The following is a 22356-nucleotide window of genomic DNA, read 5'->3' as shown; positions in this document are numbered from 1 at the left end:
AGGGAGGCAGCTCCAACAACACAGCGCCAAAACATCCCCTAATCCCTAATCATGTTTCACTTGTTTTCCAAAGAGTGGCAGTGACCTTGAAGGCTGTCATCTCCGTTGCATTGTGGGGATCTTTCGCTCTGTGTTGCCGTCTCTATGCCAGCTATCCGTTTCCTTTTGGGTTTAATTTTTTCTTGGCATCTGCGATAACAAACTATTGGTAATAATTGGACGCTAATTAGCTGCTGTCTGGCTAGCACTGACATGCAAAAGGAAACTCTCAGAATGTCCATCCTAAAAGTACTTCAACATGTATTCAACATATCCAAACATTAATTCAGTCATCATTATCTGTTCTATATTGATTTGGTTTATGATAGCTGAAAAGAAGCAATTTAAAAACATCCCCTTAGGCCATGAGACGCTATGAAGGTCACTCTTCAGTATTTGATGCATTCTCTATAATAAGCTAGTGGCCGTGACCGCCTCTCAGATTGTTTCATTTGAATAGGCCTGAAGAGATGGAACGTTTCTACTAGCTCACAAGAAAAACAGCAGAAGTAGAATATTAAGATTTGAAATATTCTGAAATATATACATTTTCATGAAGTGACCATTGCCTGCTTGGGACCCGATACAAAAGTAGCACCTAAGAGTGTTTCTTCCTAATTAAAAGACATGTTATTGATGGTATGGTATTGAACAAGAAGAGGCAACGATTTGAGAAAAGTCTGAAAGAAAGGATCTTTGCGTCAAATGAGTTATCGATAACATCCTGCACACACACTGTGTTCTCATTCCGAGCTGAGCTTTGACAGGCAGATGTCCAACTCAAAGATATATAGGTGTATGTGATGGATGAAAGCTGAGGTCAGCAGCACTAATGCAGCTTGTCTTTTATATATCCAAATGCAGCCAGAACAAGATCTCTTAACAGGAATTGGAAATGATGTCCTTGAGAGTGCTTTGTTTTCAGCTTGATCCAATCTCCTCTAAACATATATTAGGTGTTCAATCTTGCTTGATTCCATCAGACAATCCAGTTTGAGGCAATTCTTTAAAGTCACGCTTATAAGTTGGCTTTTTGTTTGCCGGGGCTAGCCAGGGCAGTCTGCAGTTTACTTTGAGAGGCTGCTCATCAGATGGCGTTAAAGGGCTCCGTAATAATCTCCACAGAGGGGGGGGGGGGGGGGGAGAGGGAGAGGAACCGTGTCCCTCATGCTGCCCTTTCAAGTTATTGAGTCTGTCTGCTGAACACACAGAATAATGCAGCTGCAGCAGGAGCACATCGCTGCAGAGGAACGGGTGGTGTTACTCAGATATCTCACAGAGGCACACTATTTCTGAGTAAACACACAAATACTGTACATCAGTGTGGGAAAATAACAATGCTCTTCAGCTGAGAAAAAAGATCTTCTTGAGCATCATTTGTGTGTTTGTTCCATTAAGGGTTGACATCGGTAAGAAATCAAAACTGTATTCCTGTATATGTTCTAATCTTAGAAAGATATACGGGTCTACGGCATGCGGTGGAAAAATACTGCTGCGCGCTAAATGGTAACATCAGCATGCTAACAATGACACCCTGTTATTATATAATTATCCCTGTTATTTATTTAGCAAAACAAAAACAACTCTCTTGTTCAAGTCGTTCTTTTGTCTGTGTTATATAAATTCAAATTTAACATATTTGGCATTTTAAGACTTTAACCAGATTAACCAATAAAAAAAAGTTACAAGTTAAAGGGGCCCTATTCTGCTGATGTTCAGGTGTATATCAGTATGTAGTGTCTCTACTTTAAAGAGTCCTCTCCTGCTGATGTTCAGGTGTATATCAGTATGTAGTGTCTCTACTTTAAAGAGTCCTCTCCTGCTGATGTTCAGGTGTATATCAGTACGTAGTGTCTCTACTTTAAAGAGTCCTCTCCTGCTGATGTTCAGGTGTATATCAGTATGTAGTGTCTCTACTTTAAAGAGTCCTCTCCTGCTGATGTTCAGGTGTATATCAGTATGTAGTGTCTCTACTTTAAAGAGTCCTCTCCTGCTGATGTTCAGGTGTATATCAGTATGTAGTGTCTCTACTTTAAAGAGTCCTCTCCTTCTGATGTTCAGGTGTATATCAGTATGTAGTGTCTCTACTTTAAAGAGTCCTCTCCTGCTGATGTTCAGGTGTATATCAGTATGTAGTGTCTCTACTTTAAAGAGTCCTCTCCTGCTGATGTTCAGGTGTATATCAGTATGTAGTGTCTCTACTTTAAAGAGTCCTCTCCTGCTGATGTTCAGGTGTATATCAGTATGTAGTGTCTCTACTTTAAAGAGTCCTCTCCTGCTGATGTTCAGGTGTATATCAGTATGTAGTGTCTCTACTTTAAAGAGTCCTCTCCTGCTGATGTTCAGGTGTATATCAGTATGTAGTGTCTCTATTTTTTTATTTTAAAAGATTCAGTTTGGGTTGAACCCAGGTGCTGAGAGTGGAGAATATTTACAGTATGCTTCCACAAAACACACCCTATTCTACCTCCTATCACCCCTGTCGTTCAGTTTTTCATCAACATAATCTTTTGTTGTGGTGGGGAACCCAGAAAAGGATTACTTTGTGAGCACAGACACTAATCTTTGCATATTGACACATTGTATTCATGTCACATACATTTCAGAGCGAGCTGTCTAGTCATATTTTTATTATGAAGCTTTTGCACCTCGGGGCAATTTACAGCACATCAGTCTTTTATCATGGCAGTTAATAACACGGTTCACCATCCTGACATTTAAACTTATACTGCCCGCACTTATTTGCACTCATCATTCAAAGAGTTCCTGCCGTCTTTTATTCACACTGATGTTTTATAAAGACACTCTTTTTATTACAAACTTGCTGAACCATAAATGTACTTTTCCTTCTGTTCCCTGGAGACGTTTTGCTGCTGCTTTATGAAAACTTAAATATGTTGTGTGTGGTGGTGGGTAAACACTAAAAGAAGTAATTTCAGGTCTACAAATGAAAGCTCCACACAGTAGGGAATAGTTTGCTGTAGTTAAGGCTCTCAGACAAAGCAGTGAATAACACCCGTGATGATAAACAGACTGAGGCAACAGCGTTTTACAGCTGCAACGCCCTGACCCTGCTTCAGAGATATGTGTATTCTTTCTCCCAGCAGCTACTTCTCTTATGTAACATCGATTAAAGCACCTGAGCTCAGTCTGGCTTTACCCACCACTGGCTGAGCTGCGGAAAAGGATGAGTGAGATACAAACAAAGAGACAAATACGAGAATATGTGTCATTAGTAAACATATAGGCTCCTTTAGACACTTTCATTTTTTTAAAGGTCTCCTATTTTGCTATTTTTAGGCATATATTATAGGTCTCAGTTATAGAAAATATATAAAAAACATGTCTATGATGTGTTTTGCTCAAAATACCAAACAGATCACCCATTCCAGCCATGCCTCATATCCTTCTATTTCAGCCCTGTTAGAGAAGTGCTGATTCTGGGTCTAAAGCTAAAGGGAGGGGGGGTATCTGATCAGGAGAATTCTACAAGATACTCAGCTAAATGCTGCCGTGATGAAACGCCATATCATGTTCCAAACCACATCAAGGATTATTTCTGAAACAGTATGGAGCTCAAATGCTTTTTCTCTTGCGGGTTTACCACAAGGTCAGTACCTTTTAATATCCTGCTTTTTTACACATATTCTCTCCAGTACAGGTTAGCTCTGAGTGTTAGCGATGCTTGCTAATGTAAACAAAGACCATATTACGTCCAAAACGCGTCGCGCATTGTTTCTGATAGCAACGTTTCTGATAGGGCCGTGGGCGTAAAGCCAGCTCACATTTCAGATATTACGTCATATCGGCAGCAAATCTGGATCAGCTCCGTTCTACCCCCGTTTTTAGAGATGTGGGTACGGAGGAAAAGAGAGAGGGTTTTGTTTTCTGACGCTTTGTGAGTTCCCTGACACACCGGGGACACATTTTTATGTATAAAAGACATTAAAAAGTGCATTTTGCATGATAGGAGATCTTTAATGTTTACCTTGTAGGCCTTCATGATGTCCACAGTGTCCACAGCAGTCTGCTCCACGACGCCCTGGTTCTGCAGCAGCGTCCGCACCGTCTCTTCCATCCTGCACACAGGACACATATCATGGTTAAAACATCGCAATATCTCATTCATTTGGAAGACTTCTTGGTTCCACACAAGTCTCCAGAAGCTGTGGATTATCACGTATAACCGGGAAATGCTTTCTAGTAGCATGTTTCGGCCAAAAGCAGTTTTAAAAAGGAGTTTAAGCTTCAAATGTATTGTTTCTAGCTCTGTAGTTCAGTTAAACTCTCTGAACTACTTGTTATCATCTCATTTTCTTTGGCAACTCATGCAGAGCAACACAAATAACATTGCTTTGGATAATTAGCCTAGTAATCACTATCGATGTTGCACTGATTACCAACAAACTGCTTTTACGGTATTTGTTTTAAAGCATTACAATTCATTGGTATTGGTCAAATAGCTTTCTAAAACCCATCCAAAATCATATTTAAATAATGAAATCCAAGCAGTAAATCGGTCCAAATACAGAATGGGACAAGTGTCCAGAAAAACATCCCATAAAATAAACAGTGCTATTTGTCATTACTGTGAAATTCAGCCTCCTAAAACCTATTTATATGTGAGAGAGGGAGTCTGCTAAATGCATTTGATGGATGGTCCATAACTCTGAGATGACAGAGCATTACTTTACATAAAAACATAGTCATGCTCAGTGTGATTAATCTCAAAGTGCTCTTCAGTGACCTATTGAAGACATCTTTCAGGGTAGGAGGAAGGAAAAGTGTGTGTGTGTGTGTGTGTTTTGAAGGGATGTATGTGGAGGCGAAAGCAAATTCCAGGCTCCCCTGACCCTCGCGCAGCACGAGCTGCATTTAAAATGTGGCGTTCGTCAGCAGTCCAGGAAATACAATTAAGGGTCCAATCAATTTTCAGCCTGAGGTCTGACGGTCTTCAGCTTTAATGTGACGACAGAGGGTAAAAAAAAACTTGATGCATCATCACAATGCACCGGGACAGTTAGAGGTGAAATACTTTGAAAAGTAACAAGTGCAAAAAACTTCCTCAAGTCAATTGTCACAATGGAATCAAACGAAGGAGCACACTATTTCTATTCATTGGAAACTGTGCTCAGCTCAATGACAAATTCCTTCACACGACTAAAAAATGATCAAAGGACCTCAAACCTCTGACAAAAGCTGACAATCTGAGCTCAAAACTTACCCCTTGTTAAGTTTCTCTCCATTCTTTGTACCTCCGTTTTTGCGGAAAAAAGCCAGCAACACTGTGTAAAAGTCCTTGAGCTCCATATGGAGAGACATCCGAACACACACTAGACACTATTGCAGTAATGTAGGTCTCCAGGCTAAAATAGGCCATGCAGTCATCATATAAGCTTGAGTGCTTTTTCGCTCAATCGACAGACAGCATGGTGTGTCCCGTGTCAGCCTGACAACACATCTCCCGTTTTCTTTTTCTCCCGAGTGTCATTATCCGCCATTGGGCTCTGTGTAAAGACAGTGATCTGGCAGGCAAAGACTTTCCCATATGTCCCATGTTAAGCCGTCTCCAAAGAAGAAGAAGAGCCCCCTGCTGGGTGTCTTGGATCAGAAAAAGGACTGGATGAAGCACGGCTAAAGACAGGGATTCCCAGTGTGTGTGTTTGTGTGTGTGTGCCTGCAGTCATGTGGTTATTCATTGGTAATTAAGACACTTTCTGGAGGAGGCTGCATGCCAGGACACTTACTGCATGATCAGAGATCTCTGCACGCCATCTCAGATTTCGACCAATCTTCTCTGCAAATGTGGCGCTTTTCATTCACGCTCGCTTGTTTATTTGAGTCATCGCTCTCCTGCCAATTACTTCCTGAATGCTCGCATGTTTCAGGAGTTGCCCCCGCACCCCCCCCCCACCCCCCGCCTTGGTTGGATATCTTGGCTGCCAGCATTCCTTGGCAGCAGCTTTTTAAGAGACACTGTGTATTATTCCTTTATCACAGTAGACTTAGAAACAAGGCTCCGTATGATAGTAACATAACAACCATGGTAACTTGCTTAAAGATCTCCTATCATGCTATATATTATGGGTCTCAGATATATACAAATATATTTAAAAAACATGTCTATGTGTTTAGCTCAAAATACCAAACAGATCATGCATTTTAGACATCCCTCATATCCCTCTATTTCAGCCATGTTAGAGAAGTGCTGATTCTGGGTCTAAAGCTTTATAAATAAAAAATAATAATAAAAAAAAAGGAAAAAAAGAGGGGGCGGAGCTTATGCTGAGTATCTGATCAGGAGAATTCTACCCAGATACAGCTAAATGCTGCCGTGATTAAACGCCATATCATGTTCCAAACCACATCAAGGATTATTTCTGAAACAGTATGGGGCTCAAATGCCTTTAGGACACCTTTAAGACACACTGTGTATTATTCCTTTATCACAGTAAACTTAGAAACAAGGCTCCGTATGATAATAGTAACATAACAACCACTTGATTAAGGTCCTGCACGACATAATTCAGGTCAGAGCGAAAGATGTACAGCCTCTTGACATTTCACATTATCCGGACAGAAGCTCCAAAAGGATGGAAGTATCAGTCCTACTCTCACTTTATCAGAGCCGTCAGAGGCTCAGGTTAGCCGAGACCCTCTAATCAGATTTGACCGGTGAACAATTGGAAAAATCTTTAAGCTGCTGGAATGATAGAGGGAGAACAATCACCTGGTTGTAGCGGCTGAATTGAGGCCATGGAGGGCCGGCTGCAATCTCCTTATCTGAATCCTCAGCGAGGCCCTGCCAAACTCTCCGTTTTGGCACCGCAATATTCCATTCTTCTCCTTTTAAAGCAAATCACTTACCCACCGGGTGATTGCCTAGCTTAACACAACGCTAAGCCACTCTTATCCCCTTAGAGCTGAAAACATGCGAGGAGACCCTTCCTCAGACGTGACCTAAATGAAGAGAGCAAACTAAGCGAGACACTTTTGGTGAAAGGCTCGTCCAGTTTATAGCCTAGAGGACAGTTAGGGCTGTAAAAGTCACATGCATCAGTCATGCATGTTACAGCGGGGTAGCATTACAGAGGTCCTTGCCCTCATGACCGCTGACTCTACTCAGCGACCTTTGACCTTTTCAACAAAACACACATGCCAAAGAAAAAAAAGATCAAGAGGGCAAAGCATTTAGTATTTACTGACAGTCATATTTCATTCCAATGTTTCTGCTGTGAAAAGAAAGGACTTCGGGGTCGTTTTACACACTTCAAACTGAACATTTAAAAAATAAATGAAAACTTTCAACATAAATGTCTTAACATGTTGAGAACCAACGAGCAGAGGTGGGAAGTAGCGTAGTACAAATACTTCGTTACTGTACTTAGGTACATGTTTCTGGTATCAGTACTTTACTCCAGTACTTATTGTTCTGACGACTTTTTACTTTGACTTCTTACATTATGAACCCAAATACCTGTACTTTCTACTTCTTACATTTTCCAAACAGGCTGGTTCCTTTAGTTTGAATGTGTGTTTGGTGGCGTGATCATTATTATTTAGAGTCATTGCGTGCCTATTGATTTGAACACGATCCGTGTATCCATCATTTCCTGGTCTTCTCTAAAGAAGAGGGACCAATGAAAACGTTGTCATGTTGCCGTTGTTCAGCATGGAAACATTCATTAGCTAACAATGACATTATTGTTCTATTAATATAAAGGGAGGTCAGGTACTCTTTAAAACAGATGGTAGTTATGGGTAGTTTAGTACTTCTACTTTTACCTGAGTATTTTTAAACACGAGTATCTGTACTTGAGTAAAAGATGGGTGTACTTTTACCATCACTGCCAACGAGGAAGAGTCAGAGCGTTAATTAAAAAGAGACATATGGAGGGATTCAGATTTCGTTTTTCTCCCTTCATCCGTCCGTCTACATTTGGAAGGATTTAGTGTGCAAATTCATGATGGCCGCCCCACATGTTCACCTCTGGCCAAAGGAAGCAGTTAGCAATGAGGAAGCCATCGGTCCTCAAAAGCATTTGGCTGGAGACTCATTCTTTATCTCCACAATGGGTTACAGGCATACGAGTTCCACATGTGAGACGGAGACAGAGGAAGACATCCCGGTGGGAGACCTTTGTCAGACTGACAACATGGAGTCCATTACTTACACTGGGAAATATTGATAAATCATAGCGGTAAGTTGCATGTACAGTAGCGCTGAACCAATAAGTCAAGAGCATTATTGGCCACTACATTCATAATGGAAATATTTCAAAAGGTATGCGATGCACAGATACAGAATGACCTTACACTTTCATTCTTACCCTGTTGCTGTTAAACTACTGAATTTCCCCACAGGGATTAACAAAGGTCCATCTTATCTTATACAATTATGTGGAAACTGTTGACATAACACATTTAATAAAACAGTTTTTCAGTGTATGTGTCGACCACAGCAGCTGCCAAACAACCAGATCCATACTGCAACCATGAGGTCAGTTTGATTGACATGCTGTTTGCCTTTAGGCTACGATCACAAGCCAGAGAGAACAGGCCAGCTATCATGATGTGAGCAGGGATGCCCTACTTCTGCAAAAAGCTTGTAATCTGACCTCTTTCGGCCTATAAACATCATAACCAGCGTGGTTAATCCAAGGCGGAAGTTAGTGGGCTGGATTGTCTGACATAGCGGTGCTAAGTAAGTGAACAGACTTTTGAAACAACCCAAATGAAGTTCAATCAGACATAATCCCCAAGTTGAAGAGAGGTTCTGAAATGGACCGATAAATCCTTTTAAATACGAGGTGCTCCCCAAAATAGTCCAGACACCTATTATCTATTTAACAGACCCTCGTCCCCCTATTGGGCATGAGTAAGGAAGTGACTTCAAAAGAGTGACCCCCCCCCTCCATCCTGTTAATGACCGCAGATGTGTCGTCTCGAACAGGGGCCCTGATTCATCCGGCTAAAAAAAGGGGGGGGGGGGGGGTCACATTTAAATACTTGGTCCAGGCGTGGCTTGGATGATTAGAAGAGAGGGCATTGATCTGCAAAAAAAAAGAGTGCAATCACTCTCTCTGAGCACTTTTTGCCAGTCCAGCTGTGCAATCCAGAGCAGTGTGGCGGTAATGAGAGTAGCACATGAATGCATACAACACACACACACACACACATGGTTCTAAAAACTTCACTCGGAGGACCGTGGAGGGGTCTGAACCTGAGCGTGACTGTCCAAACAACACGTCCAGACTTGAAAAAACGCTGCCATTCTTCCCTGTTTACATCATCGGACATATTGCATCCACACACACACACACACGTTCTCACACACTTGAGTAATGTGCCGTAAATCTGCAGGCACCAGTCATCGTCTGCTGTTGTTGTTAGTCTAGCCGTAAGTCTCCCATATCCTTCCGCCAAGAGGGCCCTTCAAGACGCCGATGATTTCAAAGTCAAGTGGAGCGGGTCGGCTGTAAAACGCCATCGGTTTTGCTGATGAGCGCACATGTGTTCTGGGTGACAATGATCTAGGCACAATGAAGTCAGGAGGGATTTATTTACCACTACCTTCAGAAAGCTGGTTTACCTCGAATGCCTTACGGAGAACACAGAGGACAAATAAAGACGGATAAATCCGAGAATAACGTCAAAATATCGAACCTGAGCTTCAGTGCATGAGCAGACTTTTGAGCCTAACAAAAGGCCTCTTATTTTTCCCCTTTTGAGAAGTGTTTAATCTCCATAACAGGCTGAGGAGTGCGCGCAATAACAGTCTGTAAGAGGATAAGTGTGCTAAGCAAACAAACAAACTGAACTTTTGAAAGGACATCCATAACCTTCATCGGTCTGCAACTTACAAATTATTTATGTAATATATCATATTCCAACTACTTGTATATAGACTCTCCTTGTACTATTTCTATTCTATTTTATTTGTATTACTTGCACTATTTTATCTGTTTTATTATGTTGCACCGTTGGAGGAGGCTATGACCTCAGATTTGCATTGTCATATCTACACTGTAGCTATGTACAAATGACAATAAAAGCCTTGAATCTGGAAAACTGCAGTGAAAACCAAACTTCCAAAAGGTGGCTGCTCATTACCTGAAAACCGCCGCCCTCATCTTCAGACCACGAAGGGCCCCCAGCGGCCCCCATGTTTCCGTGTGCTCACCAGGCATCCAGTCTGAGAGTAGTACCACAGGAAGAGGAGGGGGAAACGGACAAGGCCTCAGAGAGTCTTTGCTGGATAGACGTTCCAAACGCACTGGATGGATTATATTTCTGCCTCCACACTGCATTTCGGAAACTTAAGTGCTGCTCCCAGTTGCATCTTTTCTCACTTCCATCCTCTCTTAAATGTCTTGCCCATATGGAGGAGTAGGACGTCCAGGGTGGGCTAAAGGAGGCTGCTGGAGACTCCCACTAATCTGTTGGGAGTTTAATGACGGCAGGCCATGCTAGTGCTGGTGAAGCCCTGGGGGGGGGGGGGATTGACCCAAGTCAGGAGGGGGCTGGGCATGTGACCCACACCAGGATAAGAGCCCAACTGCGTGGGGGAGGGTATATGTGTGTGTACACCTATGTCTGGAGCTAAATGGCCAGTCACTTGAGGAATGCAGACTTTCTGATCTCAGCCGTGAAAACACGCCAAAATTGAGCTTTGCAGTGGATGAAAGTAGAAAAAGAAAAAAAGCCAGTTGTTCCAGTTTGAACCCCTGCCAAAAAAAGTGTAAGTGTTACAGGGGCGTACGACACACACACACACACACACACACACACACACACACACACACACACACACACACACACACACACACACACACACACACACACACACACACACACACACACACACACACACACACACACACACACACACACACACACACACACACACACACACACACACACACACACACACACACACACACACACACACACACACACACACACACACACACACACACACACACACACACACACACACACACACACACACACAACACACACACACACACACACACACACACACACACACACACACACACACACACACACACACACACACACACACACACACACACACACACACACAGTAAGAAGCAGAGATTCCCAGGAGTGCGTCTGGCTCCAGGAGTGAGTCTGATCTTTTCCCTTTTGCTGTGGATATGCCTGTTTGTTCTGTGTGTGATAGCATACTCTAACAAGCGGCTCATTACCTCTGGTGTCATATCATCACAGAACACATTTGTCTCCCAGTGCAAAGGCATTTAGTTCAATGCAAACCCTATTTGTGGCGATGGGTGAAAAAGCTATTTAACACACTCATTTGCATAATGTTTGATATCTTTGGCTGGCTTTCATCATCCAATACTGGTATGCTTTAGTCTGATTTCACTTCCATCCTCATGATTCAAAGCACAACCTCAATTCATTAGCAAATCAATTGTTGCCTGAAGTCAAACAGATCCAGGTCTATTTAACAGATTGGATGTCCACTTAACATGATTTGCGGGCGTTATCTCCAAAGAAACATCGATGAACTGAGGTCCCTAATGCGCAACAAATACAAAGCCTAAATCAATCAGGAGATATGGATGAAGGTCTCGCAGTAGAGACACAAATAATGTCGCATATGAAGCAGTGCTTTTGGGTAGGAAGTAGAGATCTGGGCAAAGGTTCATGGGGAGACACTTGCTGTTGGCCTGGTGACCGAGTTCTCTTTTTTCTGGCTTGTAAGTCTCTAATTAAAGTGACCTCGCTGACGTCCCATCTGCCACCATGGCACGGAGCCACCGATTATTGGCTGTCATGTAAACATGCTAATCCACTGAAGAGCCAGGTACGAGTAAACACACTCCTCCAGAGATGACAAAAGTACATACACCCTTTACTCAAGTAGAAGTACAGATACCCATGTTTTAAATACTCTGGTAAAAGTAGAAGTACTGACTAAACTTCGTTACTTAAGTAAAAGTAAAGCTTTGAAATGTACTTAAGTAAAAAGTACCCATAACTAGCAGCTGTTTTAAAGAGTACCTGACCTCCCTTTATATTAATAGAACAATAATGTCATTGTTAGCTAATGAATGTTTCCATGCTGAACAACGGCAACATGACAACGTTTTCATTGGTCCCTCTTCTTTAGAGAAGACCAGGAAATGATGGATACACGGATCGTGTTCAAATCAATAGGCACGCAATGACTCTAAATAATAATGATCACGCCACCAAACACACATTCAAACTAAAGGAACCAGCCTGTTTGGAAAATGTATGAAGTAGAAAGTACAGGTATTTGTGTTCAACATGTAAGAAGTAGAAAGTACAGGTATTTGTGTTCAAAATGTAAGAAGTAGAAAGTACAGGTATTTGTGTTCAACATGTAAGAAGTAGAAAGTACAGGTATTTGTGTTCAACATGTAAGAAGTAGAAAGTTCAGGTATTTGTGTTCAACATGTAAGAAGTAGAAAGTACAGGTATTTGTGTTCAACATGTAAGAAGTAGAAAGTACAGGTATTTGTGTTCAACATGTAAGAAGTAGAAAGTACAGGTATTTGTGTTCAAAATGTAAGAAGTAGAAAGTACAGGTATTTGTGTTCAAAATGTAAGAAGTAGAAAGTACAGGTGTTTGTGTTCAAAATGTAAGAAGTAAAAGTAAAAAGTCGTCAGAAAAATAAGTAGTGGAGTAAAGTACTGATCCAGAAACATTTACTTAAGTACAGTAACGAAGTATTTGTACTCCACCATTTCCCACCTCTGCACTCCACACACACAATATGATATTGGTACAAATATCATCAACGCTTAAACAAAGAGAACGACTTTGTCAAGTGAGACTGAAATCCTGTTAGTGTGTTGCTGGGTCCACCTTTGCGTTCCCTCAGGACTCACAGAAACATCGAAGACGGAAAATTAAAGCCATCCAGCATGATGACAATGAGCAACGCAACTACAATGAGAAGAGCTGAGTGAGGTGGAGAGGTTGGGAGAACGTCCGCGGCTCGATAAGCGCTTTTTGAGGAAATAATGGAATCTTTGTCTGTCTCGCCAGAAGCCGCCCGGCATCCAATGAGAACCATCCATCTGGGCGACCCCTGCCATTGCGACAAATTCACCTGTCTCCTTTGGGGACCTGTACAGGACCCAATCAGGGATAAGCTTTTCCCTTCTTAATAGAACTGCAGGTTACTCGTACTGCTGCTAATTCACCACTACAGTACATCGTAGCCCAGGAGGGAATGCACTTCACAAATATAGTCACTTTTTCCTGGCAAAGTTCTGACAGGGAGATACTCGTGTCTAACCAGCAATCCAAGGAGACGTGGAAAGGTGCAGCCGGCTTTTTTTATAGGTAGAAAATAGCTTGAGACAGGTTTATACATGTCTTATTGATGATTTAAATACCTACGACTGAAGTCATGATATACGAAATGGAACATGCATCATCTCAAAAGGTCATAACCTGTATGGACTGCTGCTGGCATTAGAAACAAAGAGAAATTGGGTGCAACAAACTGCACGTATAAGTTGTTTTTCCAAAAAGGATGTAAGGAAACTGAACATAAGTGAGAATCACCACTTTGTTAAACTCACTGGGACATTTTAAATACGAGATAAATCTCTGCAAAGGGCTCTTAAACGTTGTATTCTTCCCTTGGCGGTGACTCTGCCCTCGTCTGCACTCCATTCAAACGTACAAGATTTTCCGCACCAACTTAATGAGAAGATAAGCAGTTCATGTGAAATCCTCTGGACTTCCTTTTTTTTTATTTTAAGTGAAGCACTGAATGCCTATCGCCTAATTAAGGCATCAACTCGGCTTCAACTCTGATCTGCCGTCCCTCCTCAGCGAAGTTATGACAAGAGCATTGTTTGAGCACGTAGGACCTTTCAAAAAGAATGCATCATCATGTATTTTGCTCAGGACTAGTGACTAAAAGAAAGTACTCTTATGAAAAACAAGAGCCAGAACGCTGTATTGATTCTGGGCTGATTGCAGGAAATTGCTGCTAAAAGGTCAATTACTTTTGGAGAATTGTTGTTTATTTGTCTGATCCAAGTGTTATTAGATCTATATTTTTTGTATTTCTTTGGCACTTTTATAAGAATGCGTGGGGAGTGAGCAGTGGGGAATATTGCGACTTCTGTCTTGTTATGACCATTATTATGACACCTTGCACATGTCCATTATTTGGAGTATAAAGATCCTCACAGGCGACTGGATCCTATTCCAGCATAAATCGGTTAAGATGTTCTTCCATTTCTTTAAAGATCTCCTATCATGCTATTTTTAGGCATATATTATGGGTCTCAGATATATAAAAAAATATAAAAGACATGTCTATGATGTGTTTTACTCAAAATACCAAACAGATCATGCATTTTAGACATCCCTCATACCCCTCTATTTCAGCCCTGTTAGAGAAGGGCTGATTCTGGGTCCTTAGCCCGTTTTTTTTTTTATTTGGGTACGGAGGAAAAGAGAGAAGGTTTTGTTTTCTGACACTTTGTGAGTTCACTTTGTGAGAGACAAATGTATGTATAAAAGACATAAAAAAGTGCATTTTGCATGATGGGGCCCCTTTAAAAGGCGGACCGCAGGCGTTCAATAAGTCAAGTACACTCTCTGCTTTCAGGCTCTTTTACCTGGAGAATTGCTGCTGCAGTGAAACCATCTGCGCCTGTCCCAGCTCCGACTCCTCCGTCACTTCCCGGAGACGCTTCTCGCTCTCCAGTCGCAGGCGTCGCTCTTCCTCTAGCTCGTGGATCAGCTTTTCTCGCTGTGGACACAAAACAAGAGCGTTGAGCTGGTGGCCTAAAAGGATCAACAGATCATCCCCGAGTCATATATGTTCCTTAAGTTTAAGTCCATGACAGCTTTTAATGAGTTGCTGGGGTCAGAAAATATCCAACATCCTGTCATTTCTCCTCAGCGGGGAAATAAAATAAAAGAATAAGCGCATGATGACATTTAAAGATCCCCTATCATGCTATTTTTAGGCATATATTATGGGTCTCAGATATATACAAATATATAAAAAACATGTCTATGATGTGTTTTGCTCAAAATACCAAACAGATCATGCATTTTTAGACATCCCTCATATCCCTCTATTTCAGCCCTGTTAGAGAAGGGCTGATTCTGGGTCAGTAGCTAATGGCCCCGCCCCCTTTTGAGCACGGCAAGGCAAGTAGTGAGGTCTCCTCTCTGCTTGCAGGTACTCAGCTTAAACGCCATATTATGCTCCAAACCACATTAAGGATTATTTCTGAAACAGTATGGAGCTCAAATGCTTTTTCTCTTGCGGGTTTACCACAAGGTGAGTTATTTCCTGCTTCTTTACACATACTCTCTCCAGTACAGGTTAGCTCTGAGTGTTAGCGATGCTTGCTAATGTAAACAAAGACCATATTACGTCCAAAACACGTCACGCATTGTTTCTGATAGTAACGTTTCTGATAGGGCCGTGGGCGTAAAGCCAGCTCACATTTCAGATATTACGTCATATCGGCAGCAAATCTGGATCAGCTCCGTTGCACCCCCGTTTTTAGAGATGTGGGTACGGAGGAAAAGAGGTTTTGTTTTCTGACACTTTGTGACACCGGGGACACATATTGATGTATAAGAGACATGAAAACGTGCATTTTGCATGACAGGAGACCTTTAAATGTAAGTCCATGACGGCTTTTAATGAGGTTACTTTTGCTGTGGACAGAAAATATCCAACATCCTGTCAAAGCTTTAGCGGTGAGAGAAAATAAAAGAGTAAGGGCATGATGACATTTAAGCTAGCAGATTGGTATTACTTCCATAGTTTGTTGTTACTTTGAAATGTTCTTTTCTCCTGTTGCTATGACAGAAAGTTCACAGTAAATGTCAGCATACTCTGTAGAAAATGCACACAAATGCAACAACAGCTAGAGTTCATTAGCAGGAGGCATATATAACCTACAGTAAAAGCTACAATTCCTTTAGTTTTTACATTCTTTTGTAACCTCATTTAAGACCTATAAGTGTACTTTTAATCTAGGTTTGGTTGAGTGTACCCGTTCACCCTCATGAGGAAGTCTGTGGAGGTTTCCCCGGATCACATTACCACATTTATCTGTCCTTTTTCACTAGAGACAAGTCAAAATGGAGGCTTCTTTTTTCTGATTTTAATTGGATTCTTCTCAGTCTGATGGCCACCTGCTCCCAAAAGAAAGAAGAGTCCTCGACTTCAAAGACTGTGGCCCTGTGCTGGCACGCTCCCCCCTTCAGGAGAGCAACATTTGGCATTGAGAGGGACTTTTTTTTCAGTCACACACTTGCAGAGGAGCAAGACTGAGGATTTCAGCAGTCTCAAAGTCTCCGCACAAAGCCTGGCATCTTCTACAGCTGACAATTATGGTTTTGCAATTGGCCCCATTTTTCTTGGCGGAAGAGTTAGGTGATCACCTGTCACTGTCTTGCCATAAAAATGCAAGTTAGTCAAATAACAGGGAATGAGTTTGAGGGGAAAGATAAGTGACTGGAAGAAAATGTGGAAAGTTGCTTTTTGTTTTGCGAAGTTATTGCTGAGTAAGATATTTGAAATAGCTGTGCACTTAAAGGTGGGGTAGGTAATTCACTTCAGAAACACTTTGTGTTATATTCCATGGAATGCTCTTAACATCCCGATAGCAATGAATATCTTAAGTGCTTTGACAATAAATACATACAAAAATATGTGGAAGCCGTAGTACTGTAAAAAGCACGACCAATCATCTGAGCCGGCCCGGCTAAAATACTGGATGGCCTACCTGCCTGTCAGCCTTCCATCGGGGCACAAACTTATCTCGTGCCCTCATTGGTCATGTGCGCGTTCGTGTGTGTTGGAGGAGGGGCTCTGTAAGGAAGTGGCAGATTTTTTCCGGCTGTGTATTTTCAAATTGTAGCGCACTCGAGCTGGTCTCTCCAAAATTACCTACCCCACCTTTAATCTCATTTGTAAAGCTGGAAAAAAGTAAAACAAATTCTACAAAAAATGATTCAATCATTTGACTTTCATGCTGTACATTTAAGAATAGAATACAATAGAATAGAATATATCTTTATTGTCGTCATACAAAGTACAACAACATATCTTTGGCAACTCTCACTGCAGTAAAACATATTAGGCACCAATCATGGTGTGTCTATATTCAGTGTGAGGCTTCAGAAGGGTTTCTTTTTTTTTTACACACAAGCATTATGGGGACATCTAGTGGTGTGAAAGAGTCAGGAACGCTGACTGAAAAATGGGTATATATGGACACAAAAATAGTTGATGTTTGTCTTTGGGCTCAGCGTATCATAAACATGTGCAGCTAGGATTTAAATCTACACCGTAAAAATCACACCGCAAAGAAAAATACTAAAACAACAGGAAAGCATGCTTGTAAATTACCAAACATTTTAGAAAATGTGACCACAGTGCCATGAATGCAACCAATGAATCATATTTCATCACAGTATAGTGTTCCTTGGCCAGGGATTTCTGTCACAAAAGCAGATTGTAACTGGGTGAATGGTTGGAGGAGAGGGAATATTAAACCTGAGTCACCATTAAAACCAGTTCTGGTGCTCACTGCGGCTATAAATTCAGGCTCTTTACACAACAGGGAGCCTCTCGCTGTCAGGAGTAATGGGCGCTGTAAATCCAGCCGTACAGAGGCATTAAATAGTACATCCCCCTGCCAAGAGCCTATATATCTGGAGCACAACCAATGACTTTCTGGCTAGTCTTCACATTCTCTCCTTAAAGAAATAAAATCAGCGTGTAGAGGAGGCCATCCCTACACAGAGGTGGGAGGTAGTCGAGTACAAATACTTTGTTATAAATATTTTTCTCCACTACTTATTTTTCTGACGACTACTTTGACTTCTTAAATGTTTAACACAAATACCTGTACTTTCTACTTCTTACATGTTGAACACAAATACCTGTACTTTCTACTTCTTACATTTTCCAAACAGGCTGGTTCCTTTAGTTTGAATGTGTGTTTGGTGGCGTGATCATTATTATTTAGAGTCATTGCGTGCCTATTGATTTGAACACGATCCGTGTATCCATCATTTCCTGGTCTTCTCTAAAGAAGAGGGACCAATGAAAACGTTGTCATGTTGCCGTTGTTCAGCATGGAAACATTCATTAGCTAACAATGACATTATTGTTCTATTCATATAAAGGGAGGTCAGGTACTCTTTAAAACAGCTGCTAGTTATGGGTACTTTTTACTTAAGTACATTTCAAAGCCCATACTTCTTTACTTTTACTTGAGTAAAGAAGTTTAGTCAGTACTTCTACTTTTACCAGAGTATCTGTACTTCTACTCGAGTAAAGGATGTGTGTACTTTTGCCATCTCTTTCCCTACAGAGCATATTACTAATGTTTACTTAGAGTACATATGTTCCTTAAGCCACTTTATGATACAAACATCCATAAAAAGTACCTCAATGCAGGCACAAAGGGCTTTTCTCCTCTGTATTAATGTGTACACTGTTATTCAGCAAGTTGGCCTGGATTCACACAAAAGCACGGTGGCTTTGGTCCTGATTTTTGTTCCTAACCAACCCCCCCCCCCCAGCATAAACCATGGACCACTGTGTGTCTGCTGACAGAGTCTTGCCAACAACCTCAATAACAACACAGGATTTATGGTCTACATTGTAGTAAAAGCCCTCTATTGCTTTTGTTCAATATATAATTTCAGCAATTTAACAAGGCCCAAAGCCATTAAATCAAACATTACCATATCTTTATGTGGCCAGATATCCCTAGCAATACATTACAGTTCTTCTCGGTTGAAATGTTTATAGTCTACGCAAACTTCACTGCCTTTTTTTCTGTGGTAAAGAGTATGCTAATTGAAAGCATATTCTTTATTTTGAGACCTTACGAAGGGCAACACGCCTTATGCAATGCCCTGGGAAGATATCTCAAAGTCAACACGGAGATGGGATGTGAGGGAAAACAGGCCGGGCAACTTTCTGTGAGAACGTTGACTTTAGTTAATCCGATGATTGAGGAGATAATCCTCTCACTTGACTGTATGTCATGGCTGTGGATGGATGAGATGCACTACCCTGTTTTTCCTGCGGAGGGCAACATGTTCCTGATATAAAACTGGCAGCAACGATCAAACAAAGCCAGCTCTATCAAACAATACAGAGGTTGTGGGGGGGGGGGGGGGGGGGGGGGGGGGAAAGCAATATCAAATGGAATAGGCTAAGTAATCTATAAAATGGCCAAGGCAGGATTTTATACTGGTCTACTGAGCCATATATCTGCCCAGATTGGGTGTTTCAGGATTACATTTGACCTCTGTCGGGCTGCTTTTCATTTCCTGGTTGATCAAAAAATGTATCCATCTCGATATGACAGAATTTATCACCATCATGTTAAGCTTGGGATTGAATGGACTGCTGGATGCTATTGATTTTAATACACTAAAATGTATTGAAATAAATGAAAAATCCGGGGATAAAAGAGACAACTAATGTATGTGTGTAACATATACAGTAATACTGCTTCCTCCCGTCCGTATCGACATACACAATTGTATTATCTGCAGTGGAGCCCAGAATGAACCTTGCCTCTGTAATTGGACAGCATTAGATGGTAATGGTATTCATCCTAGCTGAATTACTAGAAGACTCGTGCCCCCCTGATACCCACCAAGACCCACAGAGGACTCTAAATTAATTAGAGACCCCTGCCTTTCCTTGTTGTGCCTGCAATGCTGCCTCCAATAAAAGAGAAGCTACAATATGATCAGGTTAAGTGCATGTGTACACTGTGCCATCACCATGGCTCTGGCTCTGTATAATGTCCATCTGCAACTGTATTTGTGTTCATGCAGAGTTTGGGGTACAGTTCAGGGGGCTCAATAATCTCTTCATTACACAGAACCCCCCCCCCCCCCCAGTTGGAGCTTTTTGCCTAATCAAAGGCCGGGAGCGGATCTCTGGCTCGCTGCTAAAGCAAACATCAGGGACACAATACACGCCGCAGGTTCTTCATCATAAATAAAACATGCCACTTGGCTGTTTCCACGTGTGTGTGCGTGTGTGTGTGTGTGTGTGTGTGTGCGTGTGTGTTCGTCAGTCATTCAAATGAAAGGGTCATATTTGGTCCACATGTCAGGCGAGACAAACCATCATTAGCACTTCAGTCTTGAAGACGTAAAAAACACCTTCAATTAAGTTTCATTGAAAGTGTATCTGGGGGATACAGTATATGGTTACGTTCGACTGGTGTTTTCTGCTTGTCATTGAAATAAAACAGTGTTTTATCCACTAAAAAATCTGTGTCCCCCAGGGCTCTATCAATTCAATTTTCATGGAGAGCCACTACATTAGAGTGAACCACTTCTCTGTTAGACAGCCGCGGGCACTATAGCAAATAATACACACACCCCAGGAATATGCTAAACCAATACGAGTGGCCCATTTATCATTGCCAAGGGAGCCCCCCCCCCCCCCCCCCCAACCCACGCACTGCGAGTCATTCAGTCACAAACCGGTGAGAGGGACGGTGTGGAGATGCGATTTGAGCCTGGCTGTCAGCGCTTGTCACCCGGTGAATGTGCAGAGAATTAGGGGGGGGGGGTCTTCTTGGCCCTCACCGCTGTCCGTGGCTGATAAGGCCAAACTGCGGAGACGGCACCTGAGTCCCCCCTGTGCCCCCCAAACCTCCACGCTGTCACCCACCCAAACAGCTGTCAGGAACGCTCTGTGAAGGTCCCTCAACGCGCCGGATCTCCATGAGGACCCCCAGTCTTTTAAAAGCTGGGAGCCCCCTCGAAAACCTCCTTTATCTGCTGAGAGCACACTACAAAAGATGTCAAGCCTCAAAGTTGCTTTTTATGGTACATGAATTAATCATTGTCAAATAAACCATGATATGCTTTAATTACAGCAAAACCAATTAAATCATGGTTTGATCCAGATGAGAAAGAGATGCAGTGTTGTTTACTTTGTTACCAAATGACTTATTAAGAGGGGCATTCTGTTTTTTAAATGAGTTTCTTTCCTTGATGCAGTTTTATAATCTATGTCACATGAATCATGCAGACTGCAGCGCATGAGAAATCTGTTTTTAGCTGATTCTTATCCTAGCTCCAGGGCCTATTTCACCCTTCTGTGCCACCCGCTCCCACTTGATATTCACAAATGCAGCTTCATTCTTATCTTAACTTCATTTTCTACATAAAATACTCTAGAGAAATCAGATTTTAAATAAGAACACGATTAAGCAAGCCAAAACATGTCTTTATCGTTCACGATGTATTTATCGTCCCGGGAAAATAACCATGTGAGGATCTACTGTATGTGTGTATCTGTTTAAGCTCAGATATCAGCGAGTGTCCGCAAAGCCCAAAGAAAAATAATGTCTCTCGAAGCCAGATCGTTTATTTTCCCATGTTGTTTAGACAGCCGTTTCCAGTGGTCATAATCTAACAGTTTTTAAATGCCGTTTTTAAATGGAGAGCCTCAGCCTTTACGACCCTCCTGTTTTCTCCCCGACAGGAAACCAGGCATCCTGCACTTCAGAGTGGCATCAAAAGAGAGCGGGGAGACGGAGAGCAGCCCTGCCCTGTACCACGCCTCTGGGTTTTTGGGGTGTGAGGAATTCCAGAGAAAAACCTACAGCAGCGAGAGTCACACAGGGGCAGGCTTGTTGGAGGTGGATGGAGGCAGAATAAACCATGACCTGTGCTCTATCAAACACCCAACCGGGAAAAGCCTCTGTTTTTCTTATACGGGTTTTAAAGATCTCCTATCATGCTATTTTTAGGCATATACTATGGGTCTCAGATACATAAAAAGATATAAGAAACATGTCTATGCTCAAAATACCAAACAGATCATGCATTTTAGACATCCCTCATATCCCTCTATTTCAGCCCTGTTAGAGAAACGCTGATTCTGGATCTGAAGCTTTTAAAAAATGTCATGTTCCAAACCACATCTAGGATTATTTCTGAAACAGTATGGAGCTCAAATGCTTTCTCTCTTGCGGGTTTACCACAAGGTGAGTACCTTTTTATTTCCTGCCTTTTTTACACATACTCTCTCCAGTACAGGTTAGCTCTGAGTGTTAGCGCTGCTTGCTAATGTAAACAAAGACCATATTACTTCCAAAACGTTGTGCATTGTTTCTGATAGCAATGTTTCTGATAGGGCCGTGGGTCCACATTTACGATATTTCGTCCTATCGGACGCAAATCTGGATCAGCTCCGTTGTACCCCCGTTTTTAGAGATTTGGGTACGGAGGAAAAGAGAGAGGGTTTTGTT

At 41.9% G+C, this 22356-nt stretch overlaps 1 protein-coding gene across 4 annotated transcripts in view; it reads right to left on the bottom strand.

The window, feature by feature from the left end:
* Positions 1 to 22356, bottom strand: part of LOC117477428 (nck-associated protein 5-like) — a 126255-nt gene that overhangs the window by 32783 nt on the left and 71116 nt on the right. For 3 of the 4 annotated variants that reach the window (XM_034124085.1, XM_034124086.1, XM_034124087.1), the window contains 2 exons: positions 14701 to 14834; positions 4028 to 4118 (listed from right to left, as the gene is read on the bottom strand). In XM_034124085.1, the coding sequence (XP_033979976.1) occupies positions 4028 to 4118; positions 14701 to 14834 (225 nt within the window). Of the gene's footprint in view, positions 1 to 4027; positions 4119 to 6769; positions 6933 to 14700; positions 14835 to 22356 lie in introns of those variants that run through there. The other variant, XM_034124088.1, reaches the window with a different exon arrangement.

Source organism: Trematomus bernacchii, unplaced genomic scaffold, assembly GCF_902827165.1.
Source record: "Trematomus bernacchii unplaced genomic scaffold, fTreBer1.1, whole genome shotgun sequence".
In the NCBI taxonomy this organism is placed as follows: Eukaryota; Metazoa; Chordata; class Actinopteri; order Perciformes; family Nototheniidae; genus Trematomus; species Trematomus bernacchii.
The sequence above is the reverse complement of the archived record's forward strand: the minus strand, read 5'-3'. Positions and strand labels throughout refer to the sequence as shown.